The sequence below is a fragment of the Xiphophorus hellerii genome, chromosome 3, assembly GCF_003331165.1.
Source record: "Xiphophorus hellerii strain 12219 chromosome 3, Xiphophorus_hellerii-4.1, whole genome shotgun sequence".
Lineage (NCBI taxonomy): Eukaryota > Metazoa > Chordata > Actinopteri > Cyprinodontiformes > Poeciliidae > Xiphophorus > Xiphophorus hellerii.
Window position 1 is genome coordinate 19861856 of NC_045674.1, and position 24633 is coordinate 19886488.

The window sequence follows — 24633 nt, forward strand, 5'->3', positions numbered from 1 at the left end:
TTGTCTGACTGGGCGTGTTGATGTCAGGACCAAACGTGTGTTTACTTATTTTATTGTGGCTTTTGTTGTTTTGACACCGTAAAGGGGCAAAGCAGAGAGGTCCGTCCTTCGCCGGCGTTGTAAAGTATGGACAAAGACAAGAGCAGCGATAATGTGAGTAAAGCTATTCGTTCAATCATATGGGTTGAAAGCTGCCTGTTTAAAGGCCCTGGTTAAAGAGGAAATCATGGTTCCAGCCGACGTCACGGCTCTTTTTGCTCTTCATGTACGTGTCGCAGCATGCCCAGTGCTCCTGGATGGAGATGCACCAGTACATCAGTGATCTGCTCTCATCTGGAAACCAGTCCAAAAACTCGCCAGATGTGAGAAACGCGGCATGGGGGACGACAGCTGTGGCTGTTGCTGCTGGCGCGCCTTTCGGACTCAAAGCGTCCTCGCTGCAACCCCTTCAGCCTCTGCAGCCAGCCCAGGAGAGGAGAGAGGCAGCCCCGGGCAGACCGGTCCATGCGGGGGCAACACACAGGAGGGGAGAGGCCAGAGACAGAGCAGAAGGTGGCATCAAATATGGCAGGCTGCTTTAGCATACAATCAAACCAACCTCCTATCCCGAATTGCTTTCTTTCCTTTAAAGTATAATTAATTCCACATTTTAAACAGAGTTTTAAAATCTGTCACAATCTTATAATTTCCAGATTGTGAAATTATAAGCAAGTTTATTGATTAACATGGCATTCCTCCACACCTATACTAAATATCTAATATAGTTTTAGTAGTTTTAAATTGAATTGAAAGACAAATAAACAAAAACAATAAAAAAAAAATTAAAAAAACTAAATTGGCATATTTCTCCATCTTTTATATAAATATAAATCTATAAAACAGTGGGTGTCTGTAATGTAAGAGTCTCCCTGTGAGATGTCTGTGTTAAGATATACACAAGGCAATGTGAAATGAAAGTGTTCACTTATCTGGAGATGAAAGTCCATTACAGATGAATAAGATATCAAGATGTTGCCTGTGGATACAGCTAGTGCTTGATGACATACACAAACAAATACACAATAATGTTTTATTTATTTATTTCAAAGTAGCTGTCGTGTATATTTTGATGTAAGAGGAACTTCTGCTTTTGCGATCCTTCTGTTGAATTCATTGCACATTGGTAAAGATGTGTACATTTCCTGGTTATTACAGCAGAAGAAGTACTAATACTATAAAATACTAATTCTAAATTGAGCACATTTTATGAATGTGAAAATATTCCACATTAAGAAATTAAAAAAGGTTAATTTTTTTTTTGGTCTATTAAATAATTTAGCTATATGTTAAAAATTTATGATGCCAAGTTCCCAAAGCTTTAGGAAAAGAAACAGGCCCACAGCATGACAGTTCCTCCACAATACTTAATATGCAGTACACTATTTTTAAAAATAAATCTTTTATTCTAAATGCCAAGACCACTTATCATGTCATATTTCTTTACCAAGGGAACAACCGTTAGTGGATTACTCTGATTAATATAAAAAGTATAAATACATGGTGCATTTATTTGAAAGGAAGTTTTAATACCAATTGAATAAATATACTGAAATTACAAATAAAGTTTTAAATACATCTTTACTAGTGATCCCAATAAATATTGCAAGCACTGCACCACCTCTTGTTCCACGTCTCAGTAGATGTTGATTTTCCTTCTTTATTATTTTTAGTTTTGATAAAAAATATGTAACACTGTTTTTCTTCTTGTTCCACAGGTTTGGATGAGCATCATGCCTGCACCTGCCCCGGCTGTCCTTTCTTTAGCGCCTCATCCTCCTTTGAAACTTTAACATCCCGACAGTCGCTGTCCTCATCTCTATTAGCTCAAGCTTCATGCCAGCCCAAAGACCTGAGCATGAACCTGTGCTCTCCAGACACCACCGGCGCCGCGACCGAGCAGGAGTCCAGGCCGTCCGACCGACCACAGACCAACGATGCGGACAGAGGGACCCGGAGCCAGAACCAAAACCTCGACACTCCCTTAAAACCCTCAGCAGGCTCTTTGGCTCCTCTCTCCATGTTTCCCTGCTTCTGTTGCCACCGAGGAGTACAAACCTGCGCTCACCTCATGAACAGTCAGGAAAGCGCCGACTCCCCCTTTTCCCACACCCACGCCCACCATCACTTCCATCACCACCACTGCCCCATATCGTCGTGCGTTCCCTGCCCTCAGCTGGCCCACTCTGCACAGCTGTCTGCTGCCATTCCCTGCCTGTCCTGCCGATGCTCGCTTCCCACCTGTCCTCAGGTCTGCCGCCATCAGCACAGAGAAGCCCAGCAGCAGCAGCAAGAGGAACGAGGAAGACCCCTTCTGTCTCTGCATCCCTGCATGCACTGCCCCGCCTCTTTTTCCAGACCCTCTCAGCTGCTGCAGCACCAGCGCTCCGAGCACGCCCATAAGCAGCCAGGCTTCCTCTGCACGGAGTGCGGCCGAGCCTTCAACTCGCACAGCAACCTCCGCATTCACCTGAACGTGCACACCGGCGCCCGGCCCTACTCCTGCACTGACTGCGGGAAGAGTTTCAGCCAGTCAGGAGCTCTGAAGATCCACAAGAGGATTCACACAGGTGAAAGACCGTATTCCTGTGACTTTTGCGGCAGGGGGTTTCCCCATCTGGCGGGGGTGCGGGCCCACCTGCGGACTCACACAGGGGAGAAGCCCTACAGCTGTTCCCTGTGTGGGAAGTGCTTCACCCAGTCAGGAGCTCTTAAGATCCACACCCGCATCCACACAGGAGAGAGGCCCTTCGTCTGCAGCCTCTGTGGGAGGGGCTTTTCCAATCGCTCCGGGATCCGCTTCCACTATCGCACAGTCCACTGCCTGTCAGCTGAACACGACGGGGAGACGAGACCCAAACCAACGGGATGCTCTCCGGGCCGTCCAAGAACTCTGCCTTCGACCAGCGGTGGGCCTGTGACTGACAGGGCTTCAGCTTCAGATCCTCTCAGTTCCACAGAACTGATCCCTACTAACCATAGGAGGATCCCAACTAGTGGAAATGAGAGCAGGTCACCAGCAGAAGGAGCGGGCAGCAGCAGAGAGGAGTTGCCCTATGCCTGCGAGGATTGCGGACTGCGTTTTAAAGACGCCCCGACCAGGAATCGACATCAGACCCTGGCGCACTACTCGCACGACAGCCGGGTGGAGGAGGAGAATCGGGGACAAAGGAGTGAAAATGTTCAGAATCAAAACGAATGAAAGCATATTAATGTTGGTGTCGGTGCCTTGCAAAAGTATTGACATTCCTTGAAGTTTTTCCCAATTTTGCCAAATTACAACCACATAATTCAGTGTTTTTTTGGGGGGATTTTGTTTTAAAGGCCAACCCAAATTGTTGCATGAAAAGAAAGTGAAGGTAAATGGATATATCCATCCATCCATCCTTTCATCCTTTTTCTTACACCCTTTTGCCTTTGGTGTCGGGCGGGTGCTGGTGCCTATCTCCAGCTGTCAACAGGCGAGAGGCGGGTTGCACCCGCAAGTTCATCGCAGGTAAATGGATATATAATTTACAAAATCTTTCACAAATAATCTGAAGTGTGAAAACCATTTCTATGCAGCTACCAGAGTTACTACTTTGAAGAACTTCTTTTCTCTCTCATTACAGCTGCAGGTCTGTCTCTACTAGCTTTGCACATGAAGACACTGGATTACTGGTAATTGTTATTTGTTTCAGTTTAGTCAGATTGGACGTAGAGCCTCTGCAATCATCTACTTTCATCTAGAAACCTAATTACGAATTATATTTAGAGCTGGACTTTGACTGAGCCATTGAATCTGGTTTGATTTAAATTATTCATTTGTAGCTCTGGCTGTATATTTTGGGTGATTGTCCTCCATGAAGGTGAAGTCATCTGCAGCCTCCATCTAGTTTTCCATGGTTTCTGACCGATGCTGAAGTGAACATCACGGCATGATACTGCCGCTGCCATGTCTCACTGATGGAGTGTTCTGGACAATGTGATGTTACAAATCACCATACTTAGTATTTCACATGTAGTCAGAAAGATTCATTTTGGTCTCCTTTCTTCTTCCATATGCCTGCCTCCCTTCATGGCTTTATTTACTAATTAGGTGACTGCAAAAGGCAGATAGCATTTGATTTTATTTGAGGGTCACAGGGTGTCCGTACATACTTAAAAAGTCGTAAATTAATGGATCTAAAATTAAGGCTTTAAAATGTCTTAATCTATTAAAACAATTCAAGTTGGCCTTAAAGACGTATTGAATTTTGTCGTGGCAGGACTATTTAATCTGCTTTAGTTAGTAAAGTTAGTTAGTATTTAGTTTTTCCTCGCGGGACTTTACGTCAGTCAACAGTAGCGCGCATTACGTTCTGTGACTCGAAGCTAATCAGGCTACCGCTAACAAGCTGCTACTTGCAGCTCATTAGTATAAGATATATAGTCATGATATAAGATAGCTAACTCGTTGGTTAGCTAGCTTTTTTCCGTCTGTCATGGGTAAATGCACATTTATCGGCAGATAAAGCACCAGATTTACCTATTAAGAATTGTATTTCAAAAGAAGTTGCTGCTGTAGAGGGAAATACTGTTGAGAAGGAGAGCAGGAACTACGGAAGCCGAATGACGTAAGAAAAAAGATGAAAGGGAATTTATTTAATTAAAAATGCTAAACCGTGCACAATGTCCACTTCACAATTATGTGCTATTAAGTGTTGGTCGCTCACATAAACCCCCAATAAAGCACGTTAAAGGCTTTATTGAGTTCTGCTCTTGACAAGGTATCAAAAGGTGTGGACACTTTTGCGCGGCTCTGCACCGACAGGACACAGCAGCGAAATCTGTCGACTGTTTTGAAGTTGTTTTGTGGTTTGTTTAATTCATTGCTACGTGGAAGTACGGTAAGTTGCCCATTTTATTTTATTTTATCACATAGGTCATTTAAACAATGAGGCAGACTTGACTGACTAGTGTTGTTGTGTGGCGCCATTTCAGGTTCAGGACCACATCTACCAGTAAAAAAAAACAAAAAAAACAGCGTATTGTTCTTGATAACATTTTTAATTGTGCCTTATTCTGTAGTGAGAAGCAGCTTCAACACAAAACTTTTAAAAGCCAAAGTGTAAAGGCTAATTCAAGAAACAGCTGACTTATTTAGAAGACTGCCATTTATATTCAAAGGATACAATTCAATGTGATTAGAAAAAGTGCAATTTCTTGCTTTTTCTTTTTTAGTAAATATTAGATATTGTATTTTTATACAAATTAAAGAGTGGACACAGAGGTATGCCAGATACCGTATGTGACACACATATGAAAGGCAAATAATCCAAAATAGTTTGTTTTGTATACAGTTTTAATTATGACATCCTCTTTTAATTTAGTGTAGAACTGCTTCCTACTTCGAGGACAGTGTTTGTGTTGATGCAGGTCCCTGATGAAAGTCACACTGTAGGTATGTGAAACTTTTCATTCTCTCGTCACACTTTCATCCCGTATCTTTGTGCCTTTGTTGTGTTACAACTCCCAAGTACTTTAACATGTTATTTTTCCAGACACAAAGTTACACATGTCGTTCAGTATTAGAGATCTGAAGCTCACAAGAGCCACCTAGTGGTTATATGTGGTCACAGCTAAAAACCAGTGTACCATTAACAGTGTTTCTTCAAGAGTCTACAAAGCGTTGTGAACAATACGAGCGAGTAACAATCAATCCACTGTTTTGCTTTAACCTTTTTAAAAAGACGGATGTGTACATTTCTGTAAAAGTGCAGCTTGTGATTGAACATTTCATTGGTAGACTCTCTGCGTCTCAGACGCAATCAAACCTGTAGTTTCTTTGTGCATTCTATGGAATAAAAACTGTACAAGTCCATAACTTCCTGTAAGGAAATATTTTGTCAACATGGCTCTCAGATCTTGTGTACTGACTGGTCCACCCTGATATCCTCTATGAATATGGGGGTGGGGGGGTCTATAGTGACTCCTGATGTCCTTGAACATCTCTCACTGACACTTTCACCCTGCTGAGCATGCTCTGGGTTAGTGTCCTCTTAGGATCTAAGAGTTCCTCTGGTCCAAATAGATCTGTCCTCCACATCTGATCTCCCTGCATTCACAAGGGCTCCTCATAAGTGTGCTTTTGCACCAAGGAGTCACTTGGCTTGGGCTCTGCGTAGACTTCACTGGCAGGGCGAGGGCCGCTGGCGTGCAGAGCAGGGGTGCAGTAGCCATTGAACAGCACCCTATGTGAGGGGCAGTCGTACTGACTGTGACCGGAGGGTGCATGAGCAGGTCTGTGCATAATGCCGTGAAGCAGCCCTGACAAGCTGGGCGGTTTGTGCTCAGGGGGAAGCTCGCTGAATGGAGTGGCGTACTCTGGCTCCAGGGGAAGCGGCTCGGCGTACTCTGGAAGGTTACCAGGTGTGTCGTAATGGGCGCAGGTGAATGGAGTGGTGTAGCCTTCATCTGAAGAGGGTCTGAATGTGGAACCGACCTTCTGTCCAACAGATGGAATGGCAGGAGCAGCATAGTCTGGGAAGACGAGAAAAAAAAACCCGTCACAAGTCACTTTGTTTTGTCAGGTGCAGCTGAATAAAACAGAAATGTTTATTTATTTCAGTGATGTAATTCAAAAATGAAATACCTTCAGGACCAGTCACAGAGATGCATTTAAAGCATTTAGCGTTGGTAACTATATAGTGATGATTATTAAAATTAAATACAGAAACAAATAAAGCTCTAGTAGTGTATTTCCCCTTAAACACAGGCTAATAAGGAGAAATGGATGAGAGTTATGGCCTTCTAGTTCTTATCTCATTTTTGATATACAGACCCTTAACTGATATGTAATGATTCAGAGGAGCTAAAAAAAAGTCCTCTAAGTATCTGTTTAGAGCTATCCTTTGATTTGCAGCTATTGAATAACATAATTTTATATCCTGTATCCTGGACAGCTGCTCAGTGATGCTTCGTTGCTCAGTTTTACGACAGGGTTTATGAGTGAATTTACTGGTTCTGGACGTGCTGATGACATGTCCAGAACCAGTAAATCCTGGAGGTCGTCAGTAACACTTTTTAGATTTAGTCCAACAGGAAATAAATGGATTGTGGCATAAAGTATATTTAAAAGCAGAGTAGTTTGACTTCTTTAGGGATCTCATATAATGTCTAATTGTATCACATTGTTGAAATAATTAATATTTCTGAATGCTAATAGATGAATAATTATTGCATTGATGTAAAAACAAGACCACAAATGGCATTATTTAGGTAATGGGAAAATAAAAAGTTTGGAAAATTATTTTCTACATAAAAGAAATTTTATCAGACTATGAATGGACTTAACTCTGAAGCTCACTAAGTGATAATAATTAAGATTAACATGTACCAGAATCAACACTTTAGTTACCGAGTATCTGTGTGAAAAACTGAATTACAAGCCAAGGGGCTCGATGAGGCAGCGATGGGACTGGTGGTGGGGAGGCAGCCTTTATCAAGCTCCAATTAAAGGGTCTCTTTCAAAGCAACTCTGCAGTCCGAAGAAAGGAATGTTTATGCAGAGACGGGCGATGCACTGAGCCAGGACAAAGAATGGTTAGGCCTCAAAGACAGCCTGGTTGGAGCTGCTGAGAGAGTGACTGCTGATGGCAGGGCTGGGTTGACCGAAGAGAGCAGAAAACATTCCTCAGTTCTCACCGTTCAGAGGGGGGCTCGGCAGAGCGTCGTGCACGCTTCGCACCAGTGGGTAGGAGATGAGCTCCGACTGTGGACACGGGAGACTCTTTGCCTTAAAAGCCTGACAGCCAACTGATGTGAAGACACAAAGTCAAATTCAGCGTTTTTGACTCTAGACTTGAAATATGTTAAATTTATTAGCTTAACTCACCTGTGGGTAAGGAGTTCTTCATTACAGAGTCTTTTTTCCTGCAAGAGAACATATGAAGGTATTTTACAACTAGATACAAGTTTTATGGACTTTAGCAAGTTTCCATGTAGTATGGTAGTAAAATATTCCTCATCCTAGAACACAATACAAATGTTTTGAAGTCCAAAAGCCCTCTGTTTTAGACTCATCTGTTCTGATTTTTCTCTGCATTGTCTCTGGCAAACTTTTGTCCAGGCTTTCTATTTTTCTTGACGAGCAACGATTTTCTCCGTTAAACTGCTGTTGTCTCTTTCTGATTGTACAGACAAATTATGACATATTAGGGTTTGTGGCAGCTTCTCTCAACATTTTGATTTCAGAGAAACCTTACCTGGACAGATAGACCTGGATATGTTGTAGAACCGATGTTAGAATGCATAAACCTGGGTGGCATATAGATTCTGCAATTGTCTCAACTTCAACACAACTTCAAATGCATGGCCTAATAAGAAAAATGTGAAACCTTTTGAAGAGACTTGATCAATTCTGATAAAAAGAGTGCTCAAATATTCAGCCAGAATTTTGCCAGAAGCTTACTGATGGCTATGAAGTGTAGTTTTTCTGCAGCTTGAATGGGCATATTTAGCTGGAAGTGTATGAATATCTTTGAGCCTTTATGTATAATTTTGTGTTATCGAACCACTCTGGAAGAAGAAATTTTCAAATGCGTCATTAAGAGCCCCAGAAAATACGATATTTATGCCAATGGAGAGTGTATGTAATCTTCTTACTGGAACTGTAGAGTCAATGAAAACAGCTGAAGGATTCATTCTAACAATAATCCTGCAGAAAGTCTGAAAGTGGACAAAATGTGCAAGTGAAACCAACACAAAGTTGAAGCACAATACCTTCGCTTCCACCAGATCCTAGCCAATAGACAGCTGCCACACATCACCAGTCCCAGGACCACTCCCACTGCTATGATCACTGGCTGACTGTGGGCTGCAGCAGAATATGTGTGGAAGGACAGAGTGAGGTTTGCTGAAACAGACTAAAATCAATTGACATGCAAAGTACATACTTAGTGTTGTTTCCACAGACAGGGCTTTCTCAGTGGGAGTGGGTGAGGGGCTTGGGTTCAGAGTATCCATGTTAAACTTGATGGATGGAGACTCTGCTGGAAAAGAAGCAGCACCTTTACGTCTGTAACACCTGACAGTCAGTGCAACTGTGTGAACAGATAATATTTGACTCGAGCAAACAGGATGTGCTCACCTCCGGGCGGCCGTGACCTCGGTGTGACCTTGACTGCAGGGCAGCCTAAGAGCTGAACCCGAGCAGAAGCTCTGGTGTGCCAGCTCAGGGGCTGAAGTCGAACAAATCTAGCAACGACAGCAGGAAACAAGCTGTTGAGCACCCTGAGGTGGCCTTCTGTGTATGCCTGAAACACCTGGAAGCGAATAAGAAAAAACAAGATAAATTTAGCAGCTGTTAAAGAACCCTGCAGGGCTTATACTGACAAAAGTTTTGTTACTTTTGTGTCTTAAGCAGTTCAGTGTTGGAAGTAACATTTAGGTGCTACTAGGCTGGATTTGTTCATTTGCCATACTCTCTATTCATGAATAAGACTAGCAGATGAACTGACTGCATGTCAGACACATGGTGGAACACCAACCTTTTTTTCTTTGCTCATGGCATCTTTGTAAGTCTTCCAGCTCTTTCTGTCCTTGCTGAATTGCAGACTGTAAGATTCCATGTAGCTCACAGACGATCCTGTTGTCACTAATCCTGGGGGAAAACAACGAGAAGCATGTACATATTTATTATGAGTTCTTTCCAACAAACAGCTTAGTTGGAGCACTAGTTTCTGTCCTAACCAATATTTACTGCTGCCACCAACTTTGGATATCGTCCTGGTTTCTTTCTCAAAATCATTGAGAGCTATGGGTTCCACTCTTTGTTTTATCTTTCCTAAAGAAAGTCATCCTGGTGCAATGCTTCTGCGCTGAGATGCATTTCTTTTCCTAGACAAGCAACTGTCAGTGATATTCCTGTTCCTGTTTTTCTGCTTGCTGGCCCAGTATCAGTAATACACCTGGCAGATTTAGATTTGGAATAATCTTTTATTGTGACCAAGATAGAAAATACTCCTAACATGATGATTCAATGTAGATTTTTTATGTCTGTGCTGTAAAAGGTTTTTTCCCCAATAACTACATGTGCTTTGTTATCTTTACACTAGAAAGTGCCATTTAGCTCTCTTTCTTTAATGGCTGATTGAGATTCTTCTGCCAACCAGTTTTCCAATAACAAAGAACTCCTGAACCATCTCTGTTTGCTCCTTAAATCCTTCTTGCCCTTTAACCCCCTGCTTGTTGTGGAAAATGGACAACTATACTGGACTGGATTCTGCTTTAGGCATCTTCCTGTTCAAAGGGAGCTGTTCCTGTTGCTGCATGCTTCCTCAGGATGAGGGATTGCTGCAAAGCCAAAGACCCTAATAAATTGGCTGGCCTTCTTTAGGTAGAGAGAGTAAAGCCGATTTAAATTACTGTAATATTAGGACCAAATTGGACAGTTTCCAATTGTAATCAGACAAGTGAATTGGATAGGACTGGATTTTACCATTTAACCTGGACACAGAGGGGTTCTAAATAAATGGAGGTAATGTTAGTTATTACAATATGTAATATAAATTAACTGAACTGACAAGAATTGGAGGAATTAGAGAAGCAAAAAAATCTATATATTTTTTTTTACCCGTCACAGTGCTCCTTTCAGACAGTTCAATCTCCACCCACGGGTTGGGATCCCTGTGGTCTGCTGTCCAGAGCAGGAAGTCGTGGCTGGACTCTGTGTTTCTGGAGGCTGAGAACACTGTGTGCTCTTGACTGTTTTTGTCCCAGAAAGACGATGCATTTAGAGCAGATACAGCCAGGATGTTGCTACATTCTGTTTGGGAATGAGAGGAAAGGAAGAACGTGTCCCATTGTTTTACACTCTGCGCTACAGAAATGCTTGTGTCTGAACTATGTTAATAATGAAGAAAATTTTTTATGCCATGCTGCAGAAAGCGGACTGCTAAGGCATTATGAGATGCCCAAATTTAAAACACAGCAGCTTAACACAGAGAATAAACTCAAGGAATGTAAATAAAGCGCTGCTTGAGGGTGAAACCCTGATTTCTAAAAAAAAAAAAAAAAAAAAAAAAAAGCTCCTACCTTTGCTCAACAGCAGCTTCTTATCAGATAATGACCCCCTGTCAAAACGGCATCAAAGAAAGGTCAAACAGGCAGCTGGCAAACGTCACTGTGATCTTTCATTGAGATAGCAACGCAGGAACCAACGTTTTAGAGAGGACTCCATTGGCGAAGGTGGATTCATAGAGGGTGAGACTTCTCCCCTGATTCACAGTGATCTGACCTCCCAAAGCATCAGACGTAGCTCCACTGTGGATCGCAGACTTGCACAAAACTGAAGTCTGTGACATTTAAGAACAAATACAGTACTTTTAAACTTGAGTTAAGTTTTAAATAAAGGAAAGGAAAATATCCTTACGTCTCTGTAGCCCTGCTCAGAGTTTCCCCAAATCTCCCCCGGGACATTTTTGCAACCAGCTGGGCAATACACGCTGAGGAGCAGAATCACAGATTGGAAAGAAGCTCCACATACACACAGTGTCTTGCAAAAGTATTCACACCACTGGAACTCCTCTGCATTTTGTCATATCAAGACCAACACAAAGCAGCCTGTAGTTGTGAACAGGAACAAAACTTATGACTAAAAAGCTAAAAAAAAAAGCATCCATCTTCCCATCAGTATCCAAGGTAAAGCGTTCCCACAGTAGGATGTAGCCACTGCCATGTTTCACTAAATGAATTGTAACTGCAGCAAAATACGGTTTACAAAGTATTACAAGAGCATTACATGGTGTTGGTCTATGAAATAATATCCAAACAAAAGTTAATGTTATGCTTATAATGCAACAAAATGTCAAAAACTTCAGCAGGTCGGATTGTATCTCAGTTTCTGTATCAAACTTACCTTAAATGCTGGAAGCTAAAATGGGATCCTCTTTGTAAACAACTAATCAGATCTGTAAAAAAAAAAAGCAATCAGATGCTAAAACTAATCAACACTCATAAAAGGTGTAGAAACATGGCAGTCTTTGGCTTACACAACACTCACGCTCCCTCCACACACACCCCCCCCCCCCCCCCCCCACACACACACACACACACACACACTTGCGTGGCTATCTTTGTGGGGACTTTCCATTGACTTCCATTCATTTCTACAGCCTAAACCTTACCCTTATTCTAAACCTAACCATTACATACCTAACCCTAACCAAAACTCAGTTCATACCTTAGTCCTAAATCTAACCCCTGACCCAAAAACAGCGTTTTCCCTTGTGGGGACAAGGCTTCAGTCCCCACAACATAGTATGTGTCAGGAAGATGGTCCCCACAAGGTATTACAAACAAATGCACACACACACACAGACAGACACAGAATCATACAGCACAGATTCAGGATGAGACAGTCTGGCATGCTCTAAGCGTTCTATATTAGGAGAAAGGCAGTCGTCTCTGTAATGTGACTGACGGCTTTGTTGCCGTCCCTTAGTCACACAACACGAGTCTCGCCAGCAGCTCTTCTGCCATCATAGTTAACAGATAGAGGTCTGTGTCTCTGCTCAAGACCTCAGCTCCAGATGCCAATGGATTTTATAAACAACTAAGTGAAAAACAGGAAACTATGATACAAACTGCAAATACAGAGAACTTCACTGAAAAAAGAGAACAGTCTCTCATTATATCATAGCAACGAGATCCAAACAATCATTTGTAGCATACACAGAAAGATCCAAAACGCCCTAAAACTTTATTTATGAACTAAAATACCCAGAAGTATGCTAATATTTAAACCCCCCCATGATGGATGGTTTGCAGTCGGCGGCGCTTGGCCTTGTTGGGGAAAAAAGGGAGGTGAATGACCTGAGTCAGCCTGTGACAAGGAGACTTACTCTTGTTCCTGAGTAAACACAGCAATGGAGAATGAATGCCGATAAGCCGAGACTCATACACACGCCTACACGTGCACACACACACACACACAGGTAAACATTAACAGAACAGTGAGCATGACAAAAACACCAGTGAAAGCTTGTAAATAAGAACACAGACAGCTGGTAATCATGCATTAAATGAAGCTGGGATTATGTGCTGTTCGTGTCTTGTAAGGGCAAAGCACAGGGGTAATACAGAAACTATGTACTCCAGGATAGTGATAGCCTACTGTCTCTCTAAACACCGCTTGTTCGTATTGTGTAGCCTAATAATTAAGCAGAAAACAGAGGGACTGCTGCAGACGTACCTGGATGCTGGTCTGTTGCATAAGAGAGCAGAAACCCTCGTCCAGAGCGGTGAGGGCCAGACATGAATGTTACCGTCACTTCGTTGGTTTCAAGAGTCACATTGTTCATGGTTGCATTAAGCTTTCCACAGACTGGGCCTGGAAATAAACAACCAGTCAAAGTACAGAAAAACAACAAAAATCTTGAGTAAAGTTAAATTAGTTCACTCATACCCCTTGGACTTTTGTACATTTTCTCAAGTTGTGTTTGACTTTCTGTTTTGCTTTTTTAGAAATGTTTTCCAATTCAAAATCAGAAGGAGTGTGTTTGTCTTCAGTCTTCCTATTTGCAAAACCACATTTTGTTCAAACAAAGCTGTGGATGTTTGGGAATATGCCCTACTGGCTTTTCACATGTAAAGGTGGACATTTTTTGCAATCCATGTTGTGAAACACGGTGGCGGCAACCGTCATGCTGTGGGGATGTTTTTTTTCGACAGGAAACGGGGAGCTGGTTGGGTTTGACGGGAAGGTGTTTGGAGCTGGATGCAGGCCAATCCTGGGCTAAATGCAGATACTCACCACACTCTGATTTTTATTTGTTAAACTATAACTGTCAAACTGTCAAACAAACAAACAAAAAAATCCTTCTACTCCACAAGCGCACACTACTTTGTGTTGATCACATATAAACCTCATAAAACACATTGAAGTTCGGCGTTGCAGCGTTACAACATTTTTAAAAGTTAATGGAGCATAAATAGTTTTGAAAGGACTGCTTTTCTTCAGACTAAGTAAATGTCTTTTGATATTTTTTTTCTTTTCAAACCATCTTCTGACATTAATCATTAAGACATAAAAGGTTTTCTTGACCCAAGGGATGTTATCTTACGGCATTTTGTAGTACTAGTTCATCTTAAAGATTTCACTTTGGGCACAAAAAACTACTGCATAAAAACTGCCAAACAACAAAGGGATGATGAATTTCTCAGGTCTCCACTTATTTTACAAGCACATACTGTTCACTACAGTACATTGCCAGGACTGGAAAGAGACTAAGTCAAACAGCTAAAGTCAAAAGAAAAGAAAAAAGGGTTTAGATCCAGAAACTGAAAAAAGAAAAGAAGATCCGTCTTTATGGAAGAAAGATAAAAAGGTATCAGTCGTGGTTACAATTTTTTTATTTCCTTCTTATTTATTCTTCAAGAAACCTCGTTAAACTTCTAGTGCTGTCCATTAATAATCCTCTTTATTGAATGCAGATACAGAAAATATACTTATTCACAATCATAAGCAAACAAATAAGCTACAACTATACTGGTAACCTTGCACTGATAGCAGACAAGGATTTTGTATCTTTTTAATGACAATGCTGCAGTATCATTTGGGCTCAGAAAAAAAAATATTTCTCACAAATCCCTGATATTTATAGATAATCTACATTAGCAGCAAAAGGCAGAAAACAATGAACGCTTTGGGGCTTAAATAAATCCAACAACCTTCAGCACAATACTTATATCGCTATAATCTCCCAGCCTTGATTTTTGGTGCGCTGTCAAATATCTGTAGCCTCAGGACACAACCTGACACAGCTGGTTGCAAAACGTACATGTGCTTGTTGCAAAATAGTGTTCGTCTCCCATCGATGTTTCAGCTAAATGGCATGCTATGACTATAGAGTCATGCCGGTAAGTTCTCTAATAATGGCACGGAGCATTTAAGTCTGTCAGCAGATAAGCTGGCAAAACGCTGACTGCGTCTGAGATCACAACGAAATCGTAGGTGAACTCACCCAGTCTCCGTTCTCCGCTCTTGCCGGTGATCACGATGGATCCGTTTCTGCAGCCTGGGCTGCTCTCGATGTCAAAGTCTCCAAACAGCAGGCGGAGCGTCCGGCCCTCCTGCACACGCAGCCTCCATTTACACCAGGCGTTGCTGGGATAGGTGCCCGGGTAGTTGGGAGAGGCTATGGTACCTGACTCCGTTCCCAGCAGCGCGTGTCCACAACCATTACCTAACAGGAAGCAAGAACAAAATTAAGAGGGCAGTGAAAATAAATGATAAATAAATGAAATGTCAAACAAGAAATTAATTCTGAATATCAAGAAACTAAAAGTTCATTAACAAATTGCTTATCTATGACTTCAGCTGTACAATATATTGACTTTTAAGTCAAGAAATAAGAGTTTTGCAACAGTATTGATTTCTCTTGAATTTTTTCACCTTTTGTCGTATTAAAACCCAAACTTCATTTTAGTCCGATTTTTTTGTTTGTTTGTTTTTGTGGTAGATTAACCTTAAGTAGAACTTAATGGTGAAGTGGGAGGAAAATACCACAAAACTTGCCATAGTTTCTGAATTGGATTCAGGCCTGGACTTTACTGGCTTATTCTAACACATAAACATGCTTTCATATAAATGTGTAATTGTAGCTCTGGCTGTATGTGAAGTGTTGCTGTCCAGCTGTTTGGGAGACATCCATCCCTCAAATCTTTTGGCCTCTGTATTTAGTTGGCTCCATCCATCTTGCCTTGACCAGCAGAAGAGTAGCATCCCCACAGCATGATGCTTCCACCACCAGGTTTCACTGGTGCTGTGTTTCATTGGAAACACATCACCGGTCTAACCAGTTCAGTTGCTTTATGAGCAAGCCTGGAAATGTTTGATGGAGTTTTTGTGATCGTTTCTCAATCCTACACCACTAGGGTTTTATGATTAAACCAATGAAGTGATGGTACTGGAAATACTGTAAGACTTTTTTTTGTTAATTATACATTTGAGTGTTAGAGACTTATTAAAGTTACTCTTGATCTTTAATTCTTTATGTCTTTGGGGATTGTTTCAGTCATTTTGCTGGTAGCCCCATTGCCTTGCATCAAGAAAGTGTTTGTTTTCTGCCACACTTGGCCAAAAGGATCAAATGTAGCTTTTGAAGGACTATCGTCTGCGCTCGGTATTCATGTAGACAGATTTTACTTTCAAACCAGCTGTGAGAAGTGAATTATTGGCTGCACTTTAAGCAAAGGCAAATCATCTTAACCGCAGACAGGTTTGTCATAACTTTCCTAAATTGAATAAAGCGAATATTAAAGGCTTTGGTGAAGCATTATTTCAGGACAAATGCGTAACAAGTCCAATCAAAACAGGCCCTGCAGACCTGGACATGTTTATATTCATAACTGAGTGATGACACAACTAGTTGTGAAGGAAATTCCTCAGACTATAGCATAAGCTGAACAAGTTGCCAAAATACTTATATTAACAAAGGTTAAAATACAAAGAACTGCATATTTTGGAGGAAAATCTATTCATATGGGAAAAAAAAACATTTCAGCCTTTAATTTGTTACATCCTCTGACCCGAGTGCGCTGACTAAAACGCTTCTACTGGAACAGAAAACACAAATATTTAGATACCTCGTCTAATATCTGTGTTGCTCATAGGAAAAAAAAAAAAAAGAGTCAATTGAGTCAGAGATTAGTGCTGTGGAAACTGTTTGCGCAAATTGAAGCCCCCACAAAAACTCCGGAGGTGACACGTACCGAGAATGGTCAAAACTTGAGTAAGACATCGAGGCCAGACTGAGCCTAAACATCTCCCACCCCCCTCCACCCATCCATACATGGCTCCTAAATCCCCAGATAACCTTCCTCTGTCCCTGTGTCACACATCCTGCATCACACTAGCCACCCCCAACTTCCCAACAGCTCTTCAAATCCCACCACAAACCTTTGAATGCTGCTTCCCCTTCTCGGTTCCCCAAAGGATTCTGTGGAAATGCCAGAGTGACATGCTGTTGCTGTGGGCACCAGAGCATGGATCTGTCACTTTCCGGTGGGAGGCCACAACAGCGGCAGTGCCGGCTGCGTTCTGGGTGGCTGCTAATTGTCTCCTGCTGGCTGAACTCCTTCACCTGCAGTCACTCTGACAAACCCGTCTGGTTCTGATTGCATCAAGGAGCCGATGCAGGGCCTCGCAAAAATATTTACGCGCCTATTAAAACGTTTTAAAACCGCAAACTTCAAAAGCACTTTATTGGGGATTTTATGTGACAGACCAGCAGAAAGCAACCCAGAAAAGTGCCAGAAAAATGAGACACGATGCTTATCAGAATGTGGTTCAAATAAAAATGAATTTGTGCTCAACCCACTTTACTTTGATAATACAAACAAAAAATAAATCAAGTAGTAGTAGAAAGAGTCCACTTGTGTGTAATTTAATCTCTGATTAAATACAGCTTTTCTCTGAAGGCCTGAAGTTTGTTAGAGAACATTGGAAAGCAAACATCATCTTGAAGAGCAAGGAACACAACAGAAAGGTCAGGGATAAAGTTTTGGGGATGTTTAGAAGGGTTTGGTTATAAAAAAGAAACCTTTGAACATCTAAAGGGCACCGATTAGTCCATCATCTGAAAAATATAAAGGGTAAAATGACAACTGCAAACAAAGAGTGTGTTAATAAGAGAATAATAAGTACTGCAGCCATGGTAGCACTGGAGGAGCTGCAGTGAGACACAGCTCTGGTAGAGAATCTGTTTACATGTGAACTCTGCAAATCTAGTATTCTTTGTAAAAGTATGAGGATGAAAGTTCTTGTTCAAAGAAATCCAAAAGTATGTGAAAACAAGATGCCCCGGTCACTTGAGACCAAAATGAAACCTTCTGGCCAGCATACACGACACCGTTTGTGTGAGAAAGAGACATTTAACAATTTCCCAGTGGGCCAACATAGCAGCATCAGGCAGTGGGAATGTTTCTTCAGCTGTGAAAGAGAAGCTAGTTAGATGGCAAGCTGGAAATTCAGGGCACACTTTTGTTTGTAGAAAGAAATAACTGAAAGCCTGTGTTTTTGTTGTACACTTATGCACTAGTTGGAGGTGCAGTATGACTTCAGCTTGTTCTGACCAGTTCAGGAGATCAACAAAACAGGAATTTAAAGTGTTAAATAAGCAAATGCTGTTTTTCCACTTAAGTTTTTTTTTTTTTTTTTTTGCTGGCAGGTTCTTACAGGTCCACACTGGCAAACAGGATGTTCACCTGTCCTACCTGTCACTTCATAGGATTATCCCCTGCAATCTGCCAATCACTACAGAGTGAAAACAGAAAACAGGCTGAAGTAGAGCTCCCAAAACCTGTTTTGGATTACTATTTCAACAACACGATTCAGGATCTGCCATTCGCCCTGGACTTAATCAGCTTCCGATATGTGAGGAAACCAAAGCCAAAAAGCCAGACGAAAACAACAAAGAAGATGATTTGTGGTGTGTAGTCATAGTCTACGCTGGAGTAACCATTTGTCTCTCTTTGCCTCTGTGTGTAAATATGGTCAGTGTGATTCATGCTGGGGGCTTGAATGCAGTTTGGAAAAGCCTGTGGTAAGGATAGCTGGGAGCAGCAGGTAAACACATGGACAAGGAAGAGTATTCAAAGAATGTGTCCATCATACCACATGGGCGACCTTTGTACCTATGTGCTTTATAAGATACAGCATTCTACAGTCCTATTCACAAACACATTAATCAAAACTTGATTTTGACTCATACACAGCGGCAAATATGTCCCAACTTTCAGAAAAAACGTTAGCTGGGAAACAAGTATAAAATATTTGTCTCAGAAATGAGTTAGAAAGTTAGGATACTAAAAGATTAAGCCACGTCCTAAAGCTTTACCTGAACTCCTGTCGCTTTTCCGACGTTATTAACAAAGTGTTATCTTGTAATAATACATGTTTTGCAGTATTTAGTTTCAGCTGTTACTCAGCAAAAAGCTAACGTGATGTTAGAAATTCTGTTACGTCGCAATCATTTTTGTTTCTATTACCGAAAGCGTCAACAGAAAAGGGCTTTTTCTTACCCTCCTGACAGCGAACATCACCTAAACAGACGCAGAAAGTAATCCAAAAACTAGCAAAAACAAACTTCATTCCATCCTCGATGCTTTTGCTCTTTCCAAGCATGATTTCCAGCCCTGTCCGAGGAAAAAAGTAAGGTGCATACTTCGATGGGTCGAGTTCTCGCTTCAATAAAAACTCACAGCAGAAAGTCCTGCGAATTTACTATTGGCCACGAGTCTTAAACTCGGCTTCCTATTGGTTAGGATGACTACCAATCAAATGATCCCGGGCATTCCATTCCAAATGTATGGGACTCCAAATGTGTCTCTATTTGTTCACTCTAGCACAGGGGGTGTAGAGGTTTTTATAACACTACCTGTGTAAATGCTATGTTTACGAAAAGCAGCATACCGGCAAACTATTTCAAAGACAATAAAGAAAGGAAAAAAATGTTTTTGCTCACAAATAAAACAATCTACCACTATCCACTGGGACTACATTTTCACATGAAGAAAGCAGTGAAGTTATGGTCCAATTATGATTTCAACATGAAGTCCAAGAGAGCATGTTCAAGAAATATTCTCCTCCAAAAGAGGTAAATGACATAGATTGATAGAAGTTATTCTACAGGTGCAGATAGACACAAACTAAAGTCCCAGGAAAAATACTAGAGGAATGTGAGAATCATCTAGCACTATGTGAGCTATGTTGTTCTCACTCAGCGACTTGTCAAAAGTCGGAAACAGTCCATTTAACTCGCAAAATCACAAAGAGCAACAATTATGAATCCCTATTGTGTGCCTTTGCTCAGTAGTTGTCATCAATTTAAGTGCGAAACTGCCATCTACTGGTGAAATATAGGCAACAGCAGAACACGTCAAGCATACGACTGCCTTGTAATCCCAGAGCACTAAGAATACGATACTCAGATATTAGTGAAGTCTATCTTATGCAGTGTTTTATGTTTTCTGTGCGTGTTTGTGGTGGAGGAATTTAAATACCGGGCGAATAAAATCGCCCTGCCCGTGAACTTTTACAGTGGAGCTCAAATCCAGCCTCACGGGAGCAATTTGACCGAGTTACACATCGCGTGCCAACAGAGCGGTTCTCGTGACAGCGGGACAGATGCTTCTCAGGCAAACGCTGCCTTGGCTGCAGGAAGGGCAGCGACGCAGCTTGGCTCATACTGCCGTGTCCCTCTGAACAAACGGAGGACTAATTGTTTTACGCTGTTTACACCGTAGAGAGTGTGAGGAGTGGAAGTGGACCCCGTTCCCCCCCACTCCCCCCCGTGGATCCTGTGTGGGACGGGAACGCACGACAGGAGAGTGCGTGATGCCGCACCAACAGACGTCAGTGTGAGACTCTGAAGAGGGTAAGCAAGGCACGCAACTGTCCGGGTATGCTAATCCAATGTAGACTAATATAATACAGCTTACAGCTGTACAGACTAATACAGCTAAATATATTGAGTTCATTATAGTCTGTCTGATACTGTGATTAGTTGTGTCTTGCTTTCGTTAGGTTTCCCTGACAGATAGGCTGTTTTTGTTTTATTATTGCAAAGACTTCAACTGCATTTGCGTTCACTGTCAAATTGAAAGTAGCTTATGAAAAGAGTATAAGAATTGAAATTAGTTTCCCATCATGCCTTGTCTCGCACTCTGACTAAACATTTCAAGTTTAACTTTCTACATTTAATCCAGACATTAAAATTCCTGCAGCTTATTCTGTGTTACTTTCGGCCTCACAGCCTTCCTGACACACTGCTACAGCAATGCCACTATTGTTTCAAATTTTCCCCAATTACAGATATGCAGAATCTGTAATTGGGGATTACAATCAATAGATTGTTTTGTGCCCATCTAATGAATGGACATTGACATCAAGAACCTCTCTGAAAACTGGGTTTTTGCTGAAAGACACAAACGAGCAAATGTCATGCAGTTGTTGAAGTTGCGGCTGTTTGAACACTTTTGCTGCTTTTTAAAAACGTTCTTCATAGATAATAAAGTTTGTCAGTTGAATTGTACAAGATACATTTGCATTAACCGCAACAAAAGAAATGGTTTTGAAATAATTCATCATCATCAGTTTCTTACATCAAAATAGAGGTATAACCACATTTGGAGATTACGGCTAAGGCCAAAATATTCCAAGTTATTTAATTTCACTAACATGCTCCTTCTGGCAAAGGATCTTTGTATGGTGCTAAAGATTAGGAAAATTTGAGTGTTTTCTAATCTCAAAGCCTTGGAGTTCATCACCAAAGATAAATCCATCAGGCATTGAGACAGTCATTTTTGGCATACTGTTTTAGTAATGATATTTTTTGGAGGAGCTTTTGGTCTCTTCTGTTGCCTGATGCTTTTGTATAATCAAATTATTTTCATTTTTTGTCACCTTATTGTGAACAATGAGTTTAGCTGAACAATGTAAATAAAATGTCAGGATAAACTTGAAGTTGATCAAATTTCCTATAAACAATAGCAGGTGTGAACTCAAGACCACTGAATACTAACAATAAATCAAACCAGGGTATTGTGGTTTTTCTTATCCCCCATCCAATAGATTGTTTTTTTTATTGAACTGTATGGGACATCTCACACTAAAGTTGGAAAATGTTCTGAATAAGCTGCATTCCTCATCTAGAAAGTCCCAGCATGCAGAGGCTGTTTTAACCTTGGCATGAATTAATTCTGAAACACTATAAAACTCAACAGGAAAGGATGTTTATCCGAAACATGTAATGAAAAGTACTTGTGTTTGATCTGAACATTAATGCGATTCACCTGTTGTCTCTGTGCAGCCCTGCTGGGAGGTGTGATGGCTGCTGCTGAATGGGTCTCTGAGCCTTCAGGCAAAGTCATGGTGGTTAATACAGAGAAGCAGGATTGCAGGGACAACAACCATCAGAGACAAATCATCCTGCAGCTAAATGGGTAAGAAGATTGCGCTAAGGGGTACAAGTCTGCTTATTTCCTGGGAGTTTAAATCTTAGTCTTCATCTCAGAATCACATATTTAAAAAACCAAAGCCTGGAGGGAATACAAAATAGAAAACAACAAAACCATTATTTTCCCATTATATTTGTGTGTGAGCTAAACTGATGTAGAAAAATGTCTGTTTGTATTGTATATGCTGTAAATTCTTAAGTTAACACAACAGTGCAGAGAAAGTAAAGTAAGGTTTATTTAATTTCATATGTGAATTTATGTCGCCCTCTGCAGGCTAAATGGCGACAGTGCTGGTACTGCCACCACAGTTTTAGCGATAGAGACACATCAAAGTAAGTAAAAGCATGCAAACCAAAAATATTATCTCTTTAAAACTTAATGAACATATACAAAAACACACATTTTGTTCCATACAACAGAATCAATTTGTGTAGTACTCAGCATACTGCTGGGTGACAATGTCAGTGTTGTAATTGCTAGACTATTCTTCCTGTGATGTTTTTTTATTTTTTATTTTTTGCCGCTTCCTGTAAAGGTGACTGTAAAGCCGATGAAACAGAGATAGAGTACGGCTACCCCATCACTTGTGGAGACAGCACAGCAGTGCTGCTGTTTAAGAAGTTTGTCTGTCCTGGAATCAATGTACAATGTGTTAAGGTAGGTCAATATGCTGAGTCTGTCCAAGAAGTGCTGATTTATTACTGGAGAGCCAGCCCAGGGTGCACTTTAAAAAAAATCTTTGCTGTATTGTTGTCCCTTTAGGTTTATTCTTCCTCTTACTATCTTGGCATTTAAATCAGAGACTAATCAGGAAAAAGGTTTTGTCCTGGGGACACAAGTTCAACTTCTACCAAACAAGAGTTTTACAAACTTACACTTTTAGAGAATCTGTTAAACTGTTCCATATTTCAATAAACTGATCACACTTACAGTGCTTTAACATTTTTTTTTTTGCAAAGAAAACATGCACCTTGTTTCCTGACAAATAGACCCACCAAATAGACATTTTATGATACTCCAAAATAGGTGACAAAACATGAGACTTTGTGACAATAGCCTAAATCTCCATCTGAGTATTACTAGCAGAGGTACTGATTGACTCTTCCACTGGTTTTCTTATAAAACTATGCATTATCAGTAGCTTTAGAAATCTTCTGGATATTTAACACATTAGGTTTAGATGCTTCACTGAATCTTTATCCAACTAAAAGACCAACATCGTCCCGTCATTGAATTTTGATTTATCACAAAATACAACTTTTCTCCAGTCATCAGTTTTTCACCTCTGCTTTTTCATCTTTAACCCACAGTAACCATGGTCTCTTTTTTTGTTGATATTAGAAATGCTTTATATTTGGATTTTCTATACATAAGTTCTATTTCCTTCTGACATTACCTCCATTCGTTTGTTGTGCATTTTTCAATTTCCAAGATGTGCGACTTTCAGTTTCCTGTCCCTTTGTGTTTTGACCTTTGTTGCCTTTGGTCCAGCTGTTTTCTTTCTGCAAGCTTTGCTATTTGTTTGTGCCTGTCACCACTTTTATACACAGCTGAGTGCTCTGGCACACTGGGTTGAATTCCTACTTTGAAAGACTTTTATACATTTTTTCCATGATGGATCTCCTGTTGGGGAATGATTTTCAATCAAAAAAAAAAAAAAAAAAAAAAAAAATTATTCACTTCACATTTTTCTTAGTACATTTTGCAAAGCCAGAATGTTCAGATGAAATAACTCAGTGTCAAATCTATGATTTCTCTTTTTCTACTAAAAGAAATGGATGAATGAGCTTCCTCCAAAAAAAGTAATTTATATTTTCATGCTAAGATTTGCTACTCCTATTGCTTGAGGCAGGTTTCTCCCATCCTTTGTCATTTCAAACTCCACAGATTTCCGTCTACATTGTAACACATTTATGATGTTATTAACTTAATACCTTTCTATATTTCTTGTGTGGTTGGTTGAATTGTAAATTATTCCACAGGAATAAAACATAAGATAATCATTACATGGGTTAACAGCCTGTTTTACTTTTTATATGACTGTTTACATGGCATAAATTGCCCCGTCTTGCTTTTTACAGTTCAATGACCAGCTCATTAGTCCCAAGCAGTTTGTACACTTGGCAGGAAAAGCCACTCTGAAGGATTGGAAAAGAGCCATCAGAGTGGGAGGAGTTATGCTCAGGTAAGATTATGAAACATTAAGAAACATCTGTCTTTCTGCTAACAACCTTTATTTTCACTTTCTTGTGCCAACGGTCATGTTTATTATTTTAAAACACATGAATGTCATAACTTGTGCAGTATCTTGTACCATCCAAATTTGTTCATGTTGCAACCACAAACTTCAATGTAATCTGTTGGGATTTTCTGTGATAGACCAATACAAAGCATAAAAATGGAAGGAGTAGCATACCTGTTTATTGTTTAAAAAAAAAAAAAATCAGCATTTGTATTTTACCCGTCTTAATTTACACCTACATAAAATCCAGTGCAACCAGTCTTCTTTGCAGGGAGATAATAAATAGGGTCAAACGGTGTGTAATTTAATCCCAGCATATGTGCATTATTCTGTGAAGGCATTAAAGGTTTGTTGGAGAACATTAGTAAAAAAAA

General features: G+C 40.7%; 3 protein-coding genes across 4 annotated transcripts in view; 2 read left to right on the plus strand and 1 right to left on the minus strand.

The window, feature by feature from the left end:
• On the plus strand, positions 1–5881 carry LOC116716920 (zinc finger protein 135). The gene is made up of 3 exons (XM_032557899.1): positions 1–153; positions 279–552; positions 1755–5881. The coding sequence occupies exons 1-3, from the start codon at positions 127–129 to the stop codon at positions 3236–3238; spliced, it is 1785 nt and encodes a 594-aa protein (XP_032413790.1). The 5' UTR covers positions 1–126; the 3' UTR covers positions 3239–5881.
• On the minus strand, positions 5046–19273 carry LOC116716919 (discoidin, CUB and LCCL domain-containing protein 1). Of its 2 annotated transcripts, none has more exons than XM_032557898.1 (15): positions 19081–19273; positions 15021–15242; positions 13250–13387; positions 11915–11966; positions 11429–11501; positions 11218–11351; positions 11092–11129; positions 10631–10822; positions 9546–9658; positions 9146–9320; positions 8952–9044; positions 8779–8872; positions 7892–7929; positions 7702–7812; positions 5046–6537 (listed from the first exon to the last, which is right to left on the minus strand). In XM_032557898.1, the coding sequence occupies exons 1-15, from the start codon at positions 19181–19183 to the stop codon at positions 6119–6121; spliced, it is 1995 nt and encodes a 664-aa protein (XP_032413789.1). In that variant the 5' UTR covers positions 19184–19273; the 3' UTR covers positions 5046–6118. The 2 variants fall into 2 exon arrangements, with proteins under 2 accessions (XP_032413789.1, XP_032413788.1); XM_032557897.1 differs by having other exon boundaries at positions 8952–9047.
• Positions 17761–24633, plus strand: part of LOC116716921 (glucocorticoid modulatory element-binding protein 1-like) — a 15105-nt gene continuing 8232 nt past the window's right edge. The window contains exons 1-6 of the mRNA XM_032557900.1: positions 17761–18488; positions 20305–20435; positions 21870–22002; positions 22291–22349; positions 22553–22674; positions 24099–24202. Coding sequence (XP_032413791.1) covers positions 21887–22002; positions 22291–22349; positions 22553–22674; positions 24099–24202 — 401 coding nt within the window. The 5' untranslated portion in view covers positions 17761–18488; positions 20305–20435; positions 21870–21886. The remainder of the gene's footprint in view (positions 18489–20304; positions 20436–21869; positions 22003–22290; positions 22350–22552; positions 22675–24098; positions 24203–24633) is intronic.

Excerpts from the sequence above, each read along its gene's own strand:
- LOC116716919 (XM_032557897.1), bottom strand. The coding sequence starts at position 19,183 with ATGCTTGGAAAGAGCAAAAGCATCGAGGATGGAATGAAGTTTGTTTTT. Across the intron at positions 9,659-10,630 it reads TGAAAGGAGCACTGTGACGG|GATTAGTGACAACAGGATCG; the intron begins GTAAAAAAAAAT and ends GTTTTCCCCCAG. Across the intron at positions 8,873-8,951 it reads GTCTGTGGAAACAACACTAA|CCCACAGTCAGCCAGTGATC; the intron begins GTATGTACTTTG and ends ATTCTGCTGCAG.
- LOC116716920 (XM_032557899.1), top strand. The coding sequence starts at position 127 with ATGGACAAAGACAAGAGCAGCGATAAT. Across the intron at positions 154-278 it reads AAGACAAGAGCAGCGATAAT|CATGCCCAGTGCTCCTGGAT; the intron begins GTGAGTAAAGCT and ends TACGTGTCGCAG. Across the intron at positions 553-1,754 it reads GGCCAGAGACAGAGCAGAAG|GTTTGGATGAGCATCATGCC; the intron begins GTGGCATCAAAT and ends CTTGTTCCACAG.